The sequence below is a fragment of the Schistosoma haematobium genome, chromosome 1, assembly GCF_000699445.3.
Source record: "Schistosoma haematobium chromosome 1, whole genome shotgun sequence".
NCBI lineage: Eukaryota > Metazoa > Platyhelminthes > Trematoda > Strigeidida > Schistosomatidae > Schistosoma > Schistosoma haematobium.
Window position 1 is genome coordinate 13,179,635 of NC_067196.1, and position 20,542 is coordinate 13,200,176.

Here is a 20,542-nt window from a genome sequence, read left to right on the forward strand (position 1 = left end):
TGATGAATAATTTATTGGTAATAATAACCTTTTTTAACTTAATTCAACTTCATAAATTACCATTACCATTAAGCAGCTGTGTTTTCTTTCTTTAATTTCACATTTATTTGTCTGCTAATTATATACACAATAAAACTTACAATTGATTGATCACTATGTAGTGACCAATATTACGCTTGTCTAGCCATTAATCGATAGAATTCGTTTAGCACTGAAATGACTAGACGATCACAACACTGATCACCACTTGGTGATCAATCAATTTTAAATATCTTAACCCTACGAAAGATTAATTCTCAGATTGAAAAAAAACCATATGACACAGGATGGAATCGGCTAAGTGTACATTGTTTTGTTGAATGCTAAATAATCGGAGAAAGGATTTTGTGGATATGATAGTAAATTAATAGTTGAATTGAAGCTAGACCACCATGGAAAACCTGCAACCACTGAACTGTCGTGTAACCATATTGTGGAACTCCTCAGCAATGCGCATTTACGATCCTGCCAAGGATCTATCAGTCTCGCGCATACAAGGACGAAACGGCCGTTCAGTGCTTCCAGGTTTTCTGTGGTGGCCCAGCTCCAATTGACTTCAACCATTAAATTCAACTATTGAATGTCAAATAACATTAAAACTAAGCTCATAGTAAACTTTATGTCTTCTCCTATCCTAAAACAGAATAACATTTAATATTAATTCAACTTTCTGGAATTACACAGAAAGTGTGTTAATTATTACTGATCCATTTTTATTTATTTACTTAACGCTCAAAACTTAACTGTTACTTTCTACTCTTAGTAACACATGATTTCATGAAAATCTTTTAGTAACTAATTTTGTTTTGATTTCATCAGTTGAACAATAATCAACAGTTTTGTAACATGATAGACCTCATTGGTAAACTTGAAAGCTTTGAACAACATGTATTTTTTGTGCAAATCATATGCCAAAATAGATAAATCATCATCATCATTAGTTGTTTTGTTTTTAAAAAGTTTGCTATGATTTCACTGTAATGTTAGAATAATAATAATACTAGAATATTGATATCGTTGTATTCATTTCATTCAGTACAATCATTCAATTTATAATGTAATTCAACAGTATTCATCGAGAATAAGTTCAAAGAAAGTAGAAATTTCCATTTATATGATTACTGTTACAATGATGGTGTATATTTGTTTCTATGTAGTTTGTATACGGGTATATACATGTTTATATACACGTATATGTGGTGTTGCATGTAAAATGATCGGTATTGTGAATGAACAGTTATTGAATTAATTCAATCTAATTATTATTTTGATATTGTTCAATATAATGATTGCCATGATAAAGAATATGTTATTGATAACGAAACAGTTTGTAAAGATCGTAAATGGATAGCTAGTTTTTTTATATTGTTTGATAATATAACTGATCACAGTGTTTTTACATAATAATAATAAAATATTCGGTGACATTATAATTGATGGACGACCTTTGAGCGACGTTAAAGTAGCCTTGAGAGTGTTCCCCTATATACAAGGGTTAAATGAAGGCAATAAACCAGTGTGAAGAAATAGAAATATGGTTCAAAGTCGATGGTCAAGGTTATGAATTAGATTTAAGGTTTACATCACCAACTGACATCAGGTAAAATGAAAAAACATTATTTGACCAAATGGATAAAGAAATTTGCGCCGAAATCCAAGACCTGTTGTCGTTAATCTGATTGGTGCGTCTATACATTATTGTCTTGCCAAAAATTCTACGGATTTTTTAACTAAAAAGATATATTTGACAACGCTGACATTATCAATATAAGTTTATTAAATACAGTACAAAATCTTAATTTTTGACAGAATAGAACAATCAATGGAGAGATTGGGTTATGAATGATTTTACGTTTTTAGTCACAGTTACTTCAAACGATTTGTAACACAGAATGTACGATTCTTACACTAGACTGCCATCAGTTGATAAAGATATATAAATTTGTATTTTCATTAAAGCAAATTATATTATGACATGTCAAAATAGGGTATGTATTAATGAATTTGACAATGTTAAATGTTAAAAATGGTGAACGTTTGCATTTGTTACAACATATATACACCGAAATTGGGTTCGAGTCCCTGAGTGAATATCAACTCTAGGATGCTGGCACATTCAGCTGACGAGTCCCAAATATGACAAGACAGATGTAGATGGCTTCATCTATGTAGAGTAACCGTAATCAAGATACTTGAGGTAGATTCTTTGGAACTTGATACGCAACAGAAAAAGCTTCATCTACAGAACCACTTTGACCAAAAACTCACATGATATTGGTATAATCCGCCTTTTTTCATTATTATTTAAACTTGTGTTAATTTAACTCGGTATTTTATTGATTTGCTTTCTGAAAAAGTAACTTAAACTTGGTGGCGAAACTCCTAAAATTCTACTGTCTACACATTGGGATATCACGAATATGAAGTTGTTGCCTTAAGTCACAAGCTTTATTAACACAGATGGATAGTGGCTAGCAATGTAACCCAGGACGCGCATTTCGTCCTGTTTGAGACTCGTGAACTGGATGTATCTGAAACCCACATATACCAACAAGAGACTGATCAATCGCATTCTACAACAACAATCAGAAGATATAACCAAACAGCATCAAGTGAAATTATTTTATTACTTACAATGTTTCCGATGTCCAATCTATTTAAAATTATCATGTCTAACTTTGTTAATGATACTCAGAAGAAGTCTTCATACTTATGAACGGTCATAACTGTTCAAATCACTATCGAAGTGATCAAAGTAACTTGTATCCTGATGAGAGAAATGCTTAAATCAATAAGGGAATATATTTCAAAAGACAAAATTACTCATCAATTGACAGATTACGGAATCGAAGTTATTTTATTCGAATACAAACTAATAAACCAAATTAGTATACTTATTATTGAGTTGTTAGTTAACATAAGATTAATTCCGTACATCACAACCCCTTGATAAATAAATAAATAGGACTTATTAGGAGTCAAGGAGTTGATAGGAAAAAATAAGTTAATGATTGTTCACCTGAGTTTATCATAAAGAACATTGGAAGGCTAATAAAACTGTTCATGAGAAATTCTATTTTAAGTAATCGAAATAAAAGTTTTTCAATAATTGGTTTGGTTAGTGTATTGAAGCATTCATTGATAATAGTTCAGTGATTAATGAATACGTGACTAGTTAACTACTATTGCTTTTGTTTTTTGTTGCATAATGATAGCTACTATAAGAGATAAATTGTTATGCTTTAGACACTATCATAAATATAGTTGTAGATAGTCATTTTAAATGTGTGGACGCATGTTAAACTTGTTATCTTATCAAATACGAAACAAACCACATAGTTCATATCTCTTGCCTTGTATATCACTTGGCAGAGTGAGATCCCGGTTTATTAAAAGAACATACACTAATGTTAATCGCTGATATAAAGATTTCCTAGTTTATTTATTTGTGCATAAATAGTATTTAGTAAAGCGTTTATTATTATTATCGTTAAATGCAATACTACTGGAATAATTTCGATGACATTCAGGAATCATCTCATAATCTATAACTGATTGTTTATTAGTATTTCAATCATCCTACAGAACCTGACAGATTAGTTAGAACTTGGATAGTATTTCTTACAAAGTGTCAACCTGTAAATTGGATCCAAATGAGTTCCTAAATACACTACTACTATATACGTATTCATGAAGGTTTTTAAGTAGTATCGTGATTTTTATTTTTATACACAGTGTTTTATTAACAAGTTTTCTATTTTAAAAAATGTTTCACAAATGTTTATTTCGACTAAGTCAATACTGATTTTATCAAGGCTTTCTCCATAGTTACAAGGGAGAATTTTTTATCAGAACAGGTTGTATTAAAAATCTTCCTTAAACTTGTTGAACTATAGAATTCTGATTAGTCATTCATCGTTCGTTTTTTTCTTCTGTATGAAAGTATATTGTGAAACATTGAATTGTTCGCCTCTTTCTCCCTCCTTCTTTCTATTTCTCTCCCTCCATCATTATTTGTGTGTTACTATTAAACTGTAATATTGGTTTTCTTATGATTATCCATAGATTAGTATTATTCTGTTCTATTTTTTCAATAGACAGAATAAGGTTTTATTACAGACGTGAACTTTATTATTAATACCATTTATTAATAATTGTATTATAGTATTTTCATTGAATAAATCATTGATTCATATTTCTAACCGAAACGAATATATATATATATTCTTGTATTAACTTTTAACTATAACTTTGTTTAATATCAGAAGAGGTTTTGTGAAGATTGTAGTAATCTCGATAGTTGAGATCATGAGTCAATTGAAGCTAGATCACTATGGAAAACATGGAAGCACTAGACAACCGTTTCGTTCTATTTTGTGGGACTCATCAGCAATGCGCACTGCTGATATAACTTTGTTGTCAGGTTAAAATATTCTATTGAATTTCAATGATTCAATTCTTTAAAAGTTGAATTTAGTTGATTTAATTTTTTAAAAAAATATTAGTTCAGTTTGATACTGATTTCAGTTGAAGAGAAGTGGATAACTATTTATGCTGTTTAGTAATGCTTATTAATGAGTTTACCAGTGATTGAATTAAAAAAAACACTGGGTTAGGATTCACACAATTCACAACTTTAGCTGCGTTCAACTCTTGAAATGATGTATTGATTAATCATTTATCATTCCTGATACCTAACTAGTTGATGACATAATTGGGTTTGATTGATGTTTAGTTCAATGATCTCAAAAGTCATCTTCTCATTTAATAAAACTCTATTGTCTAATGAATAAAAGGAGAAATGTAATTATAATAGTTTTACATCCTTCTTAAACACAATGACTTCAGTATATATTCATAGTCAGTATAAAGTAAATTTATGGTCAATTTTCTGAATACTGTATGAAGACTTAGTTTTTAGTTATAAACTACTAGCTAATTGTCTATAATGAGAAGAAGTGACCAGTGGATTTCAACCGGGGTTGTTGTGAAATAGTAACTCACTAAAGACAATGTTGGATGAGTCGCTCAATCTCGTGGATTTGTTGAAATTAGATATTAACACCGCTGGATGCCGGTCGGCTCAGTGGTCTAGTGGTTAAGCGCTCACGAGCGAGACTGATAGGTCCTGGGCTCGGATCTCGGAAGGCGGGATCATGGATGTGCACTTCTGAGGATTTGCACAGTAGGACGAGAGGGCCATTCGATGCTTTCAGGTTTTCCGTAGTTTTCCATGATCTTAACTATTGAAATTAATTGTTTTGTGTTAAAGCGATCACAATTCTACTCTCGCCATTTGTCGTTAGCATGACTAATGATTCTTGATACTGTAAATAAATGAAAAGATGACATGGTTAATTATTTTGTAAGTATTTCTACTGAAGCTTGAAAATATCAATGATTGGTTATTTCCAGTTAAGATGGTTACTTATATTCCTAGATTTAGTTAAATACACTGAAAATGAATAACAACAAAATATACACCAATTATTCCAAATATAAATACAGTCTATTACCAAGAGAGAGAGAGAGAATGCGTTTAGGATGCACGTATTCCAAAATAAGACTGATCAATTTCAGTCATTAACACAAACAATGAAAGAAAGATTCAGACCATTACATCCAGACTATATTCAGACCTTGGCATAGGTGGTGCTGAAAGACTTATAGTGGATTTAGCAGTAGCCTTGGAGTCATGTGGTTACAATCAAATGAGACATATTTGCTCAACATTTCAATTCATATTTATTACATTCATTTTAATGAGTCTTTATAAAAAGATGAAACTGATGAATTCTATTCACTCGTTCTCAAACAATGTGAAGGTTTCTTTTCATTTTCGATGTAAATCATACGTCAAAAATGGGATAAAATAGAAAGAAACTATAGCCTCGGAGATAAGACGTATCCTTTCTTCCTCTTCGTCTTCTTCTTCTTATCATTATTATTATTATCATCATTATTCTACTTTGTATTTAATCAACGTGTTTTGTAAAAATTGGAACATGATTACGTTTTGGCAGTTAATTAGATTATTTACCAGTCTAAAGTGTAATGTAACATTCGTAAATAAATGTTACTTCTAAATGATGTAAAGAAACAAACTATATATATATGACTAAATCTCTATAATTTCTGTACAGTAAATGAAGCTGACTAGCCAATGAACAAATATTGATTTGTAGCCTATTTTTTAAATCAAATCAATTAACTGGAAACACGAGAGACTGTATACAAAGTAGACAGCTAATTGTATTCGATAAGTGTTTTGTGATAAAATCACACATTTAACCTTTTAGTTAACGCTAAGTAAAATAACTATGCAAATTACAGAAATTGATCATTAGGCAAAAAATACGATAAGTTGGCACGAAGCCTACGCATTCTTTTATTGATTGATCGGTTCCGATTGGCAGATATCTAACAACATAAGAATAAACAACAAAAAAACCCAGTTGAATCACTGTTCTGGGACGGATCAGATGGAAAAATGGAAGAAAGAAAAATATACAAATCAATACTTCCATAGTTTGAAATACGAACTGATCATAATTGGACCATCATTAAAAATCAGGAGAGACTGAGCAGTTGTTCTATCCTAACTTGGGGCTCTTCAGTAGTGAGGACCCACCACAGGGAACCGAGCGCAGGATATCTTGTCTCGCGCGCGAACACTACCTCCAGACCACTGGTGTGGTACATGTATAACTTCAATCATATCACGATACAGAACGTTCACCAGACAAGAAGAGAGGCAGAGTAAAGAGCATGTTTAACATAGAATAGGACGTAGACAACGAGACCATGAATAGCGCTTTGTAATAACTGGAAATGTGAGCTCAGGATAGCGTTGATTGGAAATCCCTGGTAGGAGGCCTATCCATCATAAGAGGTAATAGTCATGGGTAAGTAAATTTTCTTTACAACAATATCGTCCGACAAAGTAAGACGATGATCAAGATTAAAGCTTAACATTGCTTTTCTTCTTTATTTCAATCTGTTTTTTAGCTCCGTTCGTAACAATCGTGGTTTGTTGCTGTATACTGACAACATTTTTTCTACTGGTTCTTTTTCTCCGATGTCGGTAAGTATTTTTCAACGTTTATAAATATCAGGAAACGTTATTTTTTATTAATTTGTGATATGTCATGATCCGCTTTACTTTTCACCCAACCCTAGCCTCTACTTCCTATCTCAATAACTTAATCAGACTATATTAGCTGGAGCACTTGTTCCTTTGGGTTTTCCTCCAGCAGGTAGATTGGTTAAGGGGAAGCAATGAGACTAAAATCAGCGACTGGAACCGATGTATATCTGTGTCAGGTCCTATATTACATTTGACTGACAGTTTATATTCTCAAAAAAGTCCCCCTGAAGTATGTGCTGATGATTTACAGATGAACAATACACCCAGCTCAGAGATCACTACAACTCCCACATATTTGTCTTAAGCCATATATATTTTCTATCCTCTTGATCCCGATCACAATGACACTTGATTGTTCAAAAATCTTTTAAAAATTCAGAATTTCATAATGATTAATAATTGGATAAGATGTTTAGTATTTCACTGACTTGACAAGAAAATACTGACAATTAGATTTTAATTAAAAGTATATTGCTTTGTTGTAAAGTAAAACAGATTCAGTTATTTATATTTCACAATGATAACTGTTTACTTTTTGGTAATAAAGAATTTACCACAAAAGTATACATTATTCTGGTAACTTCAGTCGTTAATATTTAGTTGCGTAACATCTGATTTCGCGCTATTGTTGAATAATAGTATGATGTTTCTTCGTTCTTAATTCATTTTTATTTTCTTATTTCTACTTAATTTGGTTTTCTGTATTCAGTATTATGTAATCTAAAGACCTTCAACCCTATTACAATTCTTGATTTCCAGTACAATCAATACAAAAATATTTTATAAATTAGTCGAAACTATTAACGATTCACCATTTCTAACCTTATTCACTACTTCTATAATGTGTGCTACTGATGTCGACAGATATAAGTAGTATGTATCATGAATCGAAAATGAAACGCTTAGCGGCACAAGTTTAAGAATATTGAAGAAAAGAGAACAAGAACAGAGAATGATTTCTGTAGAAGCGAAGAAACAATGAAGTTTGAAATGATTAATTGACATTTTTCAAACAAAGTATTTATTATATGGTTCTCAGATTTGTAATATCCCGATGAGTAGAAAATTAGATTTTCCGACGTTTCGTGACTTGGTGTAAGTCACTTCTTCAGAGAATAAATAACCAAATTCTCAGATTTTATTTATATATTCTGTAATTATCTATTTACATACATTCAATTCACCTCACTTGTGTTCCCATTCACTACACTTCTCTTTAAATGTAGTGAAAAAGTACGGAAACCGTTGTTTTTCTATGTTTAATAATAATAATAGTGGTAATAATAATATGGTTTTCGGGTGTAGGCGGGTGAATAACAAATCCATAAAATAAATTAATTTCTATTATTTTGTTTTGAGCATTATTTTGTCAGTCTTACGATATATCCATAAGTATGTAATAGAAGAGAACTGGAACTAACAAAAAGAAAAACTTGAATCTGACACAGTAAGATTTGGAATGATTTTTTTCATAAGCATATTTGCGAATTGAAATAAAAGTAATAATCATAATTCTGAGGTTTCGTCATCAATCCATTTAACTTCACTTTGATTGTGATATACTAATTAGATTATTTTACGATAAGATACAACATTTACACATCCAAACTCATTTTAACAGCCACTGGCATGTTCTACACTTTTATTGAAACATTTTTTAATCTAAGATGATTATGTGAGTGTCAGCTATTTATGCATACAGATAAACATAGTTCTATTATGATTAAACGTGTCAATAATCAATGCTTGATACTCTCAAGGATCCTTATTACTTGTACATACATTGATTAGCTTCGGAGTAAAGTATTTTCAAACACATTTGAATATAATCGATGAAACGGAGCTAGGAGTGGAATATAGAATTTTGGTTTCATTTGATTTGTGACTCGTCAGCTACATCTAAGACTTGATGTTCATGCCTCTATTGAGACTCAATACCCATCAATTCAGTTATCTAACACCCTACCTAGTTCAATACTTATTCTAAATAACCACTTTCTTGTTCAATAGGTATAAATTTTAATTAAATTTGTATTGTATTATATCTTGTAGCTGGTGATTTAATTAAATTTCGACCAGTCATAGTTGGTAAATATTCATTTTGTGTGTATTGTCTCAATATTGTATTCAGTCACAAATATTTCTAAGTACAGGTAGTGAAATCTAAGACTCCGGGTGAACATCAGCACTAAGATGGAAGCATATTCAACTAACGAGTACTGAATGGAGCAAAACGCGCGTCCTGAAATCCATTGTTAGCCATAATAAATTTATTTTATAAAAACTTCTATCCACTCAGTTCCCACAGTATGCAACAAATCAGCAGCAGGATAGTTCAAGTTAAATATACATTGACATTCTTTTTGGTGAGCTCTATACTATTATTATACAAGTAACAAACCAAAACTTGTTTAAAACTATTTTTGTTTCTGTATTTATCGTAAATGTCCCCACAATCTTCATTTTTTATGGCTCGCATTATCTCATAGATATGTGAGCAGATGTACATATGTATTAAACTGTAGAGTATTTATACTCTGTTTAGCAATTTTAAGAGAGATTCTTCTTATCGAGGTGGAGTTACTAATACCATACTCAACTCTCACCCTTTACTATGGCTTAAGACTGACAGTTATCCTAGAAGGTTCTAGGTGATATTAAAAACTTTAGTGTATCCAAGTTCTCTCTTAAAATATAGAACTGAAGTGTAATTCACCAACAAAGTGATTTTTAAAATAAAACTCCTTAAAAATATATTGCTATTTTAGATTAGTTCAGTACTACAATCCCACTCCCTATTTGTTTCTTCGAAATCTCTAGGATATTGTATTTTTCTTTTTCTCGACAATATTTTCTAACATACAATTGATTTGTAGACAAACAACTCATTAGTAATTATAAAAGATATTCGTTGATTGTTTATATATATATGGATAGATAGATAGATAGATAGATAGAGTTTATTTGGATTCTCTAGGGAAACTGGAAAGGAATATTCGTAGCTTTAAAGCTATATTTCACTAATGATTCACTTGTTAGTTACTATTCATTATGAACAATAAAGAGAATATGTTTTCCCATTTTTTTACGATTTGTATCTAATTAAGTATAGAATGAATAGATTTGACTATATACTCCGAAATTGATACATAGAATAACCATATATTTTGTTTCAAAAATATATAGATTGGTAAAGTTTGAGTAAGATGGTGATTGAACTTAGTCAATAGGGAACCTGGACCCGTGTTTCGTGCTATCTGGCACTCGTCAGCAAGGTGTACCTGTAATCTTGAGGAACAAAAGGCTTCTAAGCAAGTAGGTCAATGATTTCATAGTGAACACAAACCGATCTATGTAAGATAACTATTGGAAATCTGGAAGTACTAGATAGTTGTGTCTTCTTAATATAGTACTTCTCAGCAATGCGCATACACGATCCACGCCAGCAGGAGTAGAGCCCACGACTGACTTTTTTTACTTACATTTTTATTTTTTATAGCAAACACCATCTATAATAGTCACGTCGAATAAACGAATGCGTCGATGTACATTATCAGTTTTTTTACCTTTCAACAATGACCTTCTTAATCAACATACCATTCAAGGTATTGTTGATTCTAATATATTCCACTACTTATACTTATAACTCATTATACTAAAATAACTTTTTCTCTTGGATAACAACCAGTTTAATAATATCATTAAGCTTTTTGAGTATTTCAGTCATAGACTAAAGATAAACTGTAAAGCTTTTATCGATTCATTATAGAGGTTAACGTATAATTGAAACTTGAATGGTAAATGTAATGTAAATGTTTCTATATCCTGAAATAAAAAGATAAAGATTTTCTACTTTCCAATTTGTGTTTTCATGTAAGTTTACATATTTCAGTTTTCTTTATCTAGGTAAGTTCTAAAAGTTCATTAAGGCTGAATTTTTAATTATGACCTTGAGGAACGTGCTAAACGTAAAAAATTCAATTTTCTAAAAGCTTGAACTTTCTATTGTGTGATAATTATGGAGTACAACCAGGTCTGTTGTGAGATATCAGCTCACTGAAGACAATGGTATATGGTGGCGCAACTTCGTGGATTGGTTGAAGTTAGACATTAACACCGTTGGATGCCGGCTCAGTGGTCTAATGGTTAAGTGCTCGCGCGCGAAGCCAGTAGGTCCTGGGTTCGAGCCCCGCGTGATGCGGGATCGTGGATGCGCACTGCTGAGGAGTCCCATGCTAGGACGAAACGGCCGTCCAGTGCTTCCAGGTTTTCAATGGTGGTCTAGCTTCAACTGACTCATGATTTCAATCTGTGAAAATTTCTAAAAAATCCCCACAAACCCCTTCTGATAATTATGGAATAGGACTAAATAAACTCCTTAGATCAAATATAGAACTTAATGACATGATATACAAAAGTGTGTAGTTTAATTGGCATAACAAATGAGTACAATCAATGACAGGTTTACTGCTCAAAATGTTTCGTACTAAAAGAGATTGATTTTCTGAAAGGTGACATATAGTTTTTTTCATTTTGTTGTTAATTTATAATAAATGAAAAATCTACCGAGGAATTGTATAATGATTCTAGAAACTAGCTGGAAACATACTAGATCAATGTCAATCATCTTAAGAAATAATTATTACTGAGCACATATTCAAGTCTTAAGAACTCAGATAGTTGTTCAATAAAAATAAAAATGAATACTAATGACACACTGTATTTAATTTCAAATATTTACACATGAAAACAGTTTTAACGGCTTTATATTTGTCTCCTGATAGATCGTTTCTGATTCCTATCGAAATATACATGTTGCCAATCCTCGTATATAGACATTGACTTAACTCGTGTTGGTAAATAAGGGAATTAAATAAGTTAAATACGAGAATGGATGACGCTCAATGGAGAACGTGAGTGAGCCAACTCAATTTAATCAAGCGTTAATCAATATTTTTAGTCACACAAAAATAAGTTACAAACATGTGATGGGTAAGATAAGCAATGCGCACACATATGATCACATAAAAAAACAGTCAAGGTTGATAACCGTGTGAGTGACAAGGCCAAAATGTAGCTTGAGAAGAATGGACTAATTGGTCAGTCCAAAAGCTCGAATAGGCTATGGCGGCTATTTATAGTGCCAGCCACTACACGGTTATTGTCCAAGTATAAATTCTGTTTAAAGTTATGAGGACTAAATATATATCGTGACTGAAAACATTTTGGTTGTATGAAATATTCACATGTTTTATTCTGATGTTCTTTTTTATTTTGACAAACATTCTACAGTCTACGAGTAAAAATGTACAAAAAAAATGAATAAGCTAATTATGAATTCATTTGCATTTGAAGCCAAATACACGTTTACATCCTGAATACTGACACTGAATTATCATATGACAACTAAAACTGTCAAACTACTGTTCAAATCAAACTTAGTTTATGTAAAAGTTGAAAGCTATGGGTCTGAAAAACACTAAATTCAATGCAAAGAATTTCATATCAAATGAACAAATTTATACATCAAAACGGCGAGACTATAATTTATGGACGAACCAATCAGGTATAAGATTATAAGTCCTGAATTTCGGCGCTACATTCACTCATCCATTTGGCTAAATAGAGTTTTGGTAGTATAGCTGATGTCAGTTCGTGATGAAAAACCTAAATCTAAGTCGTAACCTCAACCAACAACTGTAAATCATAATTCTAATTCCTCACACTGCTTTATATCCCTCATTTGGTCCTAGTTATTAGGTAGCCACTCTCAAGATCAGTTTGATGTCACTCAAAGGTTATCCATAAATTATAGTCTCACCTTAAATGTTAACGGTATGGAAAAGTTTTGAGCAAATAGAAACAAATTTTCTAATGTTATTTCTACTGAATTAATGAATGTTGAAATTTGAAGCGCCATGGTTAAATTGTATCTGAACTCTGATTATTCAGTCAGAAATTCAAAAGTCTAGGAATACATGTTCTCACCATTTAAAAAAATCTCATCTGACTACATTGAAGTCTTGATTTGTTACTTGACTATCTACTTTCTTTTCTCCACAATACTACGGTCGGTTTGTTCAAATTGATAATTCATTGTCATTAATAAATAATATTACCGCTGATGACTAGTGTAAGCACAACTTCATCGATTTCAGATTTAGTTCCGTGTCGGTTATATGATGTACACTAAAATGTCAGTATATACCGTGTGAAGTTAAAAATTAACAAATCTTTCTTCTATAAAAAAATGGATTGGGATATTTATCATGTCTAAATGCATTATATTTAACACAATGGAGATGAAGTTGAATAATTATCAAAAGGCGGTAAATAGTTTTGTTAAGAATACCTATAATACAATTGAGAAAATCATACTGATTAATAGAAATCATTTCGAAGTTTAACGATTTCATCATTTTTCTGGGTTTATGTCACCGAAATCATGAGCTACATACAGTTCAAATTGTGAAATTACTTCTATAATTTCCAATTGATCAGTGACTTTTATCAAAGTTCACTAAGTGTATTCTTAAAATTGAATTGATTTAAACTGTTTGTCCTGTTAAAACAACTTGAGAACTAGGTATTTTGAAGTCAATACATCCATTTATATTATTCACAAGTAAATGAATAGTTTGAGATGACAAATCGCTCTAAGTCAAAAAGCATATTGAAAATCTGGGAGAACTGAACACCTGTTTTCTTTAGTATGTGGCTCATCAGCATTGCCCATCCACGACCCCTCAACTGAGTGTGGGGAAGTTACTCACAAAATACAATGGAATATGTTTGCTCAATTTTTTGAGTTAATTTAAGTCGAACTCATAAACTAATAGATCCTGGATGAGTTGTCAATACCTGAAGCACTTACACACGGAACCGAAGGTCCTGCGTTCGACTACCGGTTCCAAGAGCCTAACTAGGCATTAATGTGGAGTTCATTGGTTACTAACTTAGATCGGTTCGTGATCTCGACAAAATTCAGTAGTCTCTACAGCCCCATGCCGAAAAACACGCAAATATAGTTTAATAGACTGAGGTATCTAGTTTGTTCACGCTGTATACTTTAAAAACTGCGAACGTATAAAAGAAAGCCTATTCCACTTCATTTATTGGTATTATTTATTTTTAACCGATATGATATGATTTAGTATAACACTTCTGCATCCATTTCAGTAGTTATGGTTCGATAATAACCTCTGAAATGATTGATATTTGTAGCTCATTCAGATTTTATTAGTGCAATTGTATCCGCTGAACTGAACGATTCAACTATAAAGTTTTCATTGTTATTTTAGACAACAATATATTTGCCTACGTCAGTTAGAATAGATCTTTTATGAAGTTATTTCATTTATCAAGACAGTTTCATCTGATGATATTGGATGAAATTGGTTGTCAACTCCATCTAATCGATTTCTGGATTTGTTATAGCTTATGTACAATGCTCGATATTGTGTTGTAGTCGTCGATCAGAATTGATTAAATGAATTTTTCAATTCTGCGTCCACTATTCATTTTGTAGCTTAGTGTCCCAGAAATGATTAGTCATACATTTGACCTACATTGTAAACCTTAAGGCGATACAAGCTAAGTTCCTACTGATCCACTGTCCACGAGTCTTCCTTTATGCCTTACCTTCAGTGTAACGAGAAGTCAATAGCTAATTTTTGTTGCATTATATTTTAAGCACACTTGGATTTATATTTAAACAGAGTGAACCACATTACCTCAAGAAATTAAAAGATCATAATTACACATAAAAAAGCCAAAAGTGGCTATGAATATGGCAAGCCGTGGAGAAGTGATTAGGATTGAAACGGGAATAATAAGTGATATAATAACAATTAATGGGCTAAATAAAAGCCTACGATAAACGAAATGTAAGAATGTAGAAATCCAGTTGCTTAGTAATTATACAATAAGAATATATCTAGTAATGATAATAATTGTTGTTATTGTTCTATCCGAACGAGAATCAATGAATGGTAGGCGTTAGGAATTACTTATAAACTAATATTAAACGTATATTCTTATTGTATGACTATTATATGTATGTTCATATTCCTTACATTATAAGCTTTTATTTGATCAGTCGACTATTGTCATTCGCTTTACTATTGTTGAGATATTTTCAGTTTATTAGTAACAGTCTCTCACAGTCACAGCCACTTTTGGCTTGATCTTGTAGAAATGTTATTTCCTATTTTATGGTGTGATGTGGTCTGATTTGTTTGTATATAAACCTAGTATGTCTAAAACATATGATACGTATCACAGAGGCTGATATTGGCGTTGTAGACTAAATAGGCAGAGCTAGCGGGAAAAAGACCAAACAGGACTCGAGGTTATTCATACAGGTGTATGCATCACTAGTTGGTCGTATAAGTCAATTGTATTTTGTGATATCGTATAACCTATGGATATAACAATTATATTGATAATAATAACAATAATAATTTGTAAAATCATTCCTGTAATTACCATTTCTTCAATCTTCATTCTGATACATGACGACTGAATTTATGTTCATTTGTTCATTAATATTCCACTTAACGGAAAAAAATTTCTTGGATTGTTTGAAGTTAGACATGAACACCGTTGGATGACGCCTCAGTAGTCTAGAGGTTAAGCGCACACGCGCAAGACCATTAGGTCCTGGGTTCAAATCTTGCGAGGCGGACTCGTGAATGCGCACTGTTGAGAAGTTTCATCTTGGAAAGAAACGATCGTCCAATGCTTCCAAGTTTTCCATAGTGGTCTAACTTCAATTCACTCATGAATTCAACTATTAAATTACTATAATCACCACAATATCCCTTTCTGATTAAAATAAAATATCATTAAGAAATTTCTTATTTATACTTTACAATTTTTTTAATGTTTCATCAAAAGTGATACTATGAAACAAGGAAAAAAAGCTCTTTTGATTAAAAGAAAACAAAAACAAAACAAACATTTTATTCATTCAAAATGGTCTTAGCTGAATAAAATATAGTTTTCATAAATAAAAAAAAGGAAAACAAACCTTCCTTGACCTATTCCAATTGTAGCCTAATATCTTTATACATTAAGATTAATGTTTTTAAAAATTTTTTTGTGTTTTTAGTAAATAAAGGATAGTAAATCAATATAAGAATAATTGGAAAAACATTAAAGCACATTCAAGAAGTCTTCAGTTTTGTTTTGTTTTCCCCTTCAACCTCTCTTTCTCTCTCATAGTTAAATACGTAGGGGTAACCATCATTGAGTTGAGACATATATAAGCGGATAAATAAGGGAGAATGAAAAACAAACAAAATGAAAGCAAATAGAATAATATTCTTTCTCTTTCATCTTTAAACTTATCGGAAAGCATAATTGAATAATAGTTTAATTAACCCTTCCATTAATTTTTTTTGTATATTGAATTTCAGTTAATTTATGCGATATTTTTAAAATTCTCATATACATTTATATACTACTCATAGGACATAATTAAATAAGCAAAATCAGAAATATAATTTTAAGTAAATTGAAGAATTATTATTACTGAATAGAAATTTTAATGATTCATTTAGCTAATAGTTAATATGTTTACAAGAATGTAAACTTATCATCTGTATTATCTGAAATGAAAGAAGATTGATCCATTACGTGATTATCGAATGAAAACATATATATATATATATATATATATATATATATATTATCAGAAGGGGTTTGGTAGAAATTTTAGTAATTTTATAGTTGGATTCATGGGTCACCGTGGAAAACCTGGAAGGACCGGACAGCAGCTCAATTTGAAGTTAAACATTAGCACTATTGGATGTCGGCTCAGTGGTCCGTAGGTTAAACGTTCACGCGAAAGACTGACAGATCCTGGGTTCGAATACGGCGGGGCGGGATTGTGGATGCACACTGCTGAGGAAACCCATATTATATATATATATATATATATATATGTATTGGCTGAGAAATATAATATCATTGTAATAATGTGCACCTTATTTGTGTGCTAAGTAACCATTCAAAATTCTTGCAGAAATTTAAACTAATTTACAGGCTAGTTAAATGGACTGACCAGTGAATAACAGCCAACGTAATGTTTATCGGCTTCATGGCTCAATTATAATATGATCAGTTGTTTAAATAAAACAAAATCTCAAACACCATGTTTAATGTATGATTCTTCTGGATAATCTGAAAGATATGAAATACTTAGATTTCTTGGTGAAAGTAACTCATTAGGTCTGGGTTCTTAACTAAACTGATGCTAAATCAAATAACTTCGTGGTAGTATCTCTGAGTGTAACACTGGGTATCACAGATTGGAGTAAAAAGAAAGAGTCAGTTCTTCGAAGAAGTTTGATTGGCTCTATTTACAGTGGAGATATCGTACAAAATTTGAATCCATAGATTTCTTGTAAATGAGACAACTCTGATTTATCAGTAAAACTCTTGCATAATCGCATTATATAACAATATGGTAGGATTGAAATGATTACTTATCCATTGAATTTGGGCATTTTTTCCGTTAATTTAATACTAATTTCATTCCTGAATTAACTTTAACTAGAAAATCATTGAAAAACACAAAATTATGGATAGCTATTTCGTTTAAATATTTTAGTCTACAGGATTGAACACTCGTAACCTGTATATTACAGATTTCAGAAAAAGCAACTTCTAGTTATATTGAACCAAATTTATAAAGTTATTACGCTAATCACTTGGATGGAAAATAAATATAATTTGAATATTGAAAATTCGGGAATAAAGTATTTCCAGTCACATCGAAGATTCACATCTGTTTTATGCTTCATAGAATGTTCATTTCATACAAGTGCTTACAAGTAACTAGCTTCGGGAAAGGATTCACGGAATTCTAACAACAAGCAACAACCACTGGAGTTCAACCATGTTGGATATGAGGAGAGTACCCAGAGGAGATAATGGAATTGGTTTAGGTTTATTATATACATCATTTAATTCCGCACTAGTGGTTTATAGGTCTTGTTAGCGTGATAAACTGAAGTACATGTGTTCGATACAAGATGATAGGGTCTTGGATGTCCACTACTGAAGAATATCATACTAAGACGATACATCAATCCAATGATTTTAGTTTTTCAATGGTCGCCCAACTTATATTGACTCGTAATCCAGATGACGTTAAGAAATTCGATTAACTCATTTGGATGATTTCATACGTAATTTCAGCTAACAACTTTGTTGTTTTATTAAATTCATCCCTAGTTTTACGAAAAAAATCATATCCATTTATAGAAAGGGAAATTATATAACATTGAAAAAAAAACATTTAAATATGCTTATTCAGGTTGATAAGGTGTTGCAATATTTATTTCAGTAAATTGCGTACCAGTTCGATGAAAGCAATAATGACAAATATTGTGGAATAAGACGAATTTATTTATTTCGTGGTTTCTATTCTGCTGCTTACAACATGGGAACATGAGCGATAATTATTTGCAACTAATAAAAACAATTTGTATCATATCAATGAAGATTATTCCAATATTATGACAGTTATAGAAGGATGAAAAAGTGGTTAAGTGAATGAGGAGACTGAAGGTCATGAGTTCGAGTCCAACGCACAGGATCGTGGATATCCACTGCTGAAGAGTCCCATACTAGGACAAAACAGCCTTCAATGCTTCCAGGTTTTCAATGGTGGTCTAGCTGAAATCGAATGATGATTTCAACTGTGAAAAAGCAGGATGAGTGAAGCTCAAAAGATGACCTATCAATAAAAGAATGGAGTTTGTTTTTGTGAACATAAATATAAAGTATTGTGTAACTGAGTGATGAATTATGGAGGTTACTAGGTTAGTTGGTTATTCACAATTGTATATTTTTTAGTATTAAGGTTCGGTTTCAACTTTTATTGAGATAACCTCGGGGTGATGTAGTAAATTCGAAGCTGTTTGATCACTGATTATTTGGAATGATTTTAAAACATCAACCGTATGTATAATATAATACAGATAATGGGTAATAGCACTGTTGAAAACATGTAGGTGTTTTAATCTCAAATTTTGTGTGATGCGCTTTAAAATACAAACAGAAAGTACCTTTTCTGTTCTTCCAATCCAAATACTTTGCCACGGGTATGTAAACTGGTAAATACAATTGCGGGTAACATAAGGTGAGAATTTGTTCGCTTGTTTGCCTCAGCAAACAATTGGTTTGATACAATGAAACTAGTTTAGCGTCTAAATAATTACTCTTCAGTCCAATATTTAATCTAATATTAATCATACCAATCTTCATTAATATAATATAAAGTATTCACGTTGATTAAAAATAATGATTATAACTGCTTCTAGGTTGTACGGAGCTGACGAGTAACCACGAAATAAGTGAATTTACTTTATTTTGATGCGCTTATTGTTCTTGCTTCAACAGAATAACTAAACACAGTGTTTAATGTTATGTTTGTCTAGTTCGTATCAATAACTAAGTTCTATTGATCAAGGTGCAGTGTAGTTACTCCTCCAAAGGACTATACGTTTTGTGCTCAAAGGTTAGATAAGAGACCATGAGCCATTAATTGCCGTATTTGGGTCGAAGTAGGGGATTCTCATTCACACGGCTAACCGGCTAAAACAATGGGCAACAATATTTTTGGGTTACGATTTCACGATCGAGAATCAGTCTACTATAGCTTTCCGGCAAGCTGACGCGTTATCAAGATCATTAAGTTCCCTGGAGACACTCTTTCGGCAAATATAAAATCCGACAAAGAAATTAATTGTGTATTGGATGACGCAATCGACGGATTACCAGTTACCTTCGAAGCTCACATGGAAACCACTGAAACTGATAAGACATAGAGTAAAGTGCTATCTTTTGACTAAATAGCCAAACAATTGCCTTGAAGGAGAACTTCTGCAATATTTTCGTCGACGTGACTCACTGATGGTTGTCGACTCAGATATTATGTTCGGTGATCAAGTTGTTATTCTACAAGGTTTCCAAACAATTTCGCAGTGGTCACCCTGGAATCATAAGATTAAATCATTGGCATGAAGTTATGTCTGTCGGCCCTCAATGGACAAGGACATCAACAACAAATGCCGTAGCTGTCCATCATGTCTTCATTATGCTAAAAGCGCTTCAAAATGCAAATCACAGCATTAACCCACGCCTTCTGCACACTGGAAGACAGTTCGTGCAAATTTCGTCCAATCCAAGGTTAAATGTTTCTAGTTATAGTGGTTGCATTTACGAAGTGGCCAAAAGTATATAATATGCCCAATTGTACAACCTCAGAAACAATCCTCGAGTTGTCTGTTTTGTTAAGCTATTTCGAAGTCCCAGAGACCTTAGTGACTTATTGTTGGGGACGAT

At 31.8% G+C, this 20,542-nt stretch overlaps 1 protein-coding gene across 1 annotated transcript in view; it reads left to right on the forward strand.

Annotated features, from left to right (window-relative positions):
• The window catches only part of MS3_00002899 (uncharacterized protein), a gene marked incomplete at its 5' end in the record, with an annotated part of 89,275 nt that overhangs the window by 17,064 nt on the left and 51,669 nt on the right, over positions 1 to 20,542 (forward strand). The window contains one exon of the mRNA XM_051210555.1: positions 7,048 to 7,123. Coding sequence (XP_051073178.1) covers positions 7,048 to 7,123 — 76 coding nt within the window. The remainder of the gene's footprint in view (positions 1 to 7,047; positions 7,124 to 20,542) is intronic.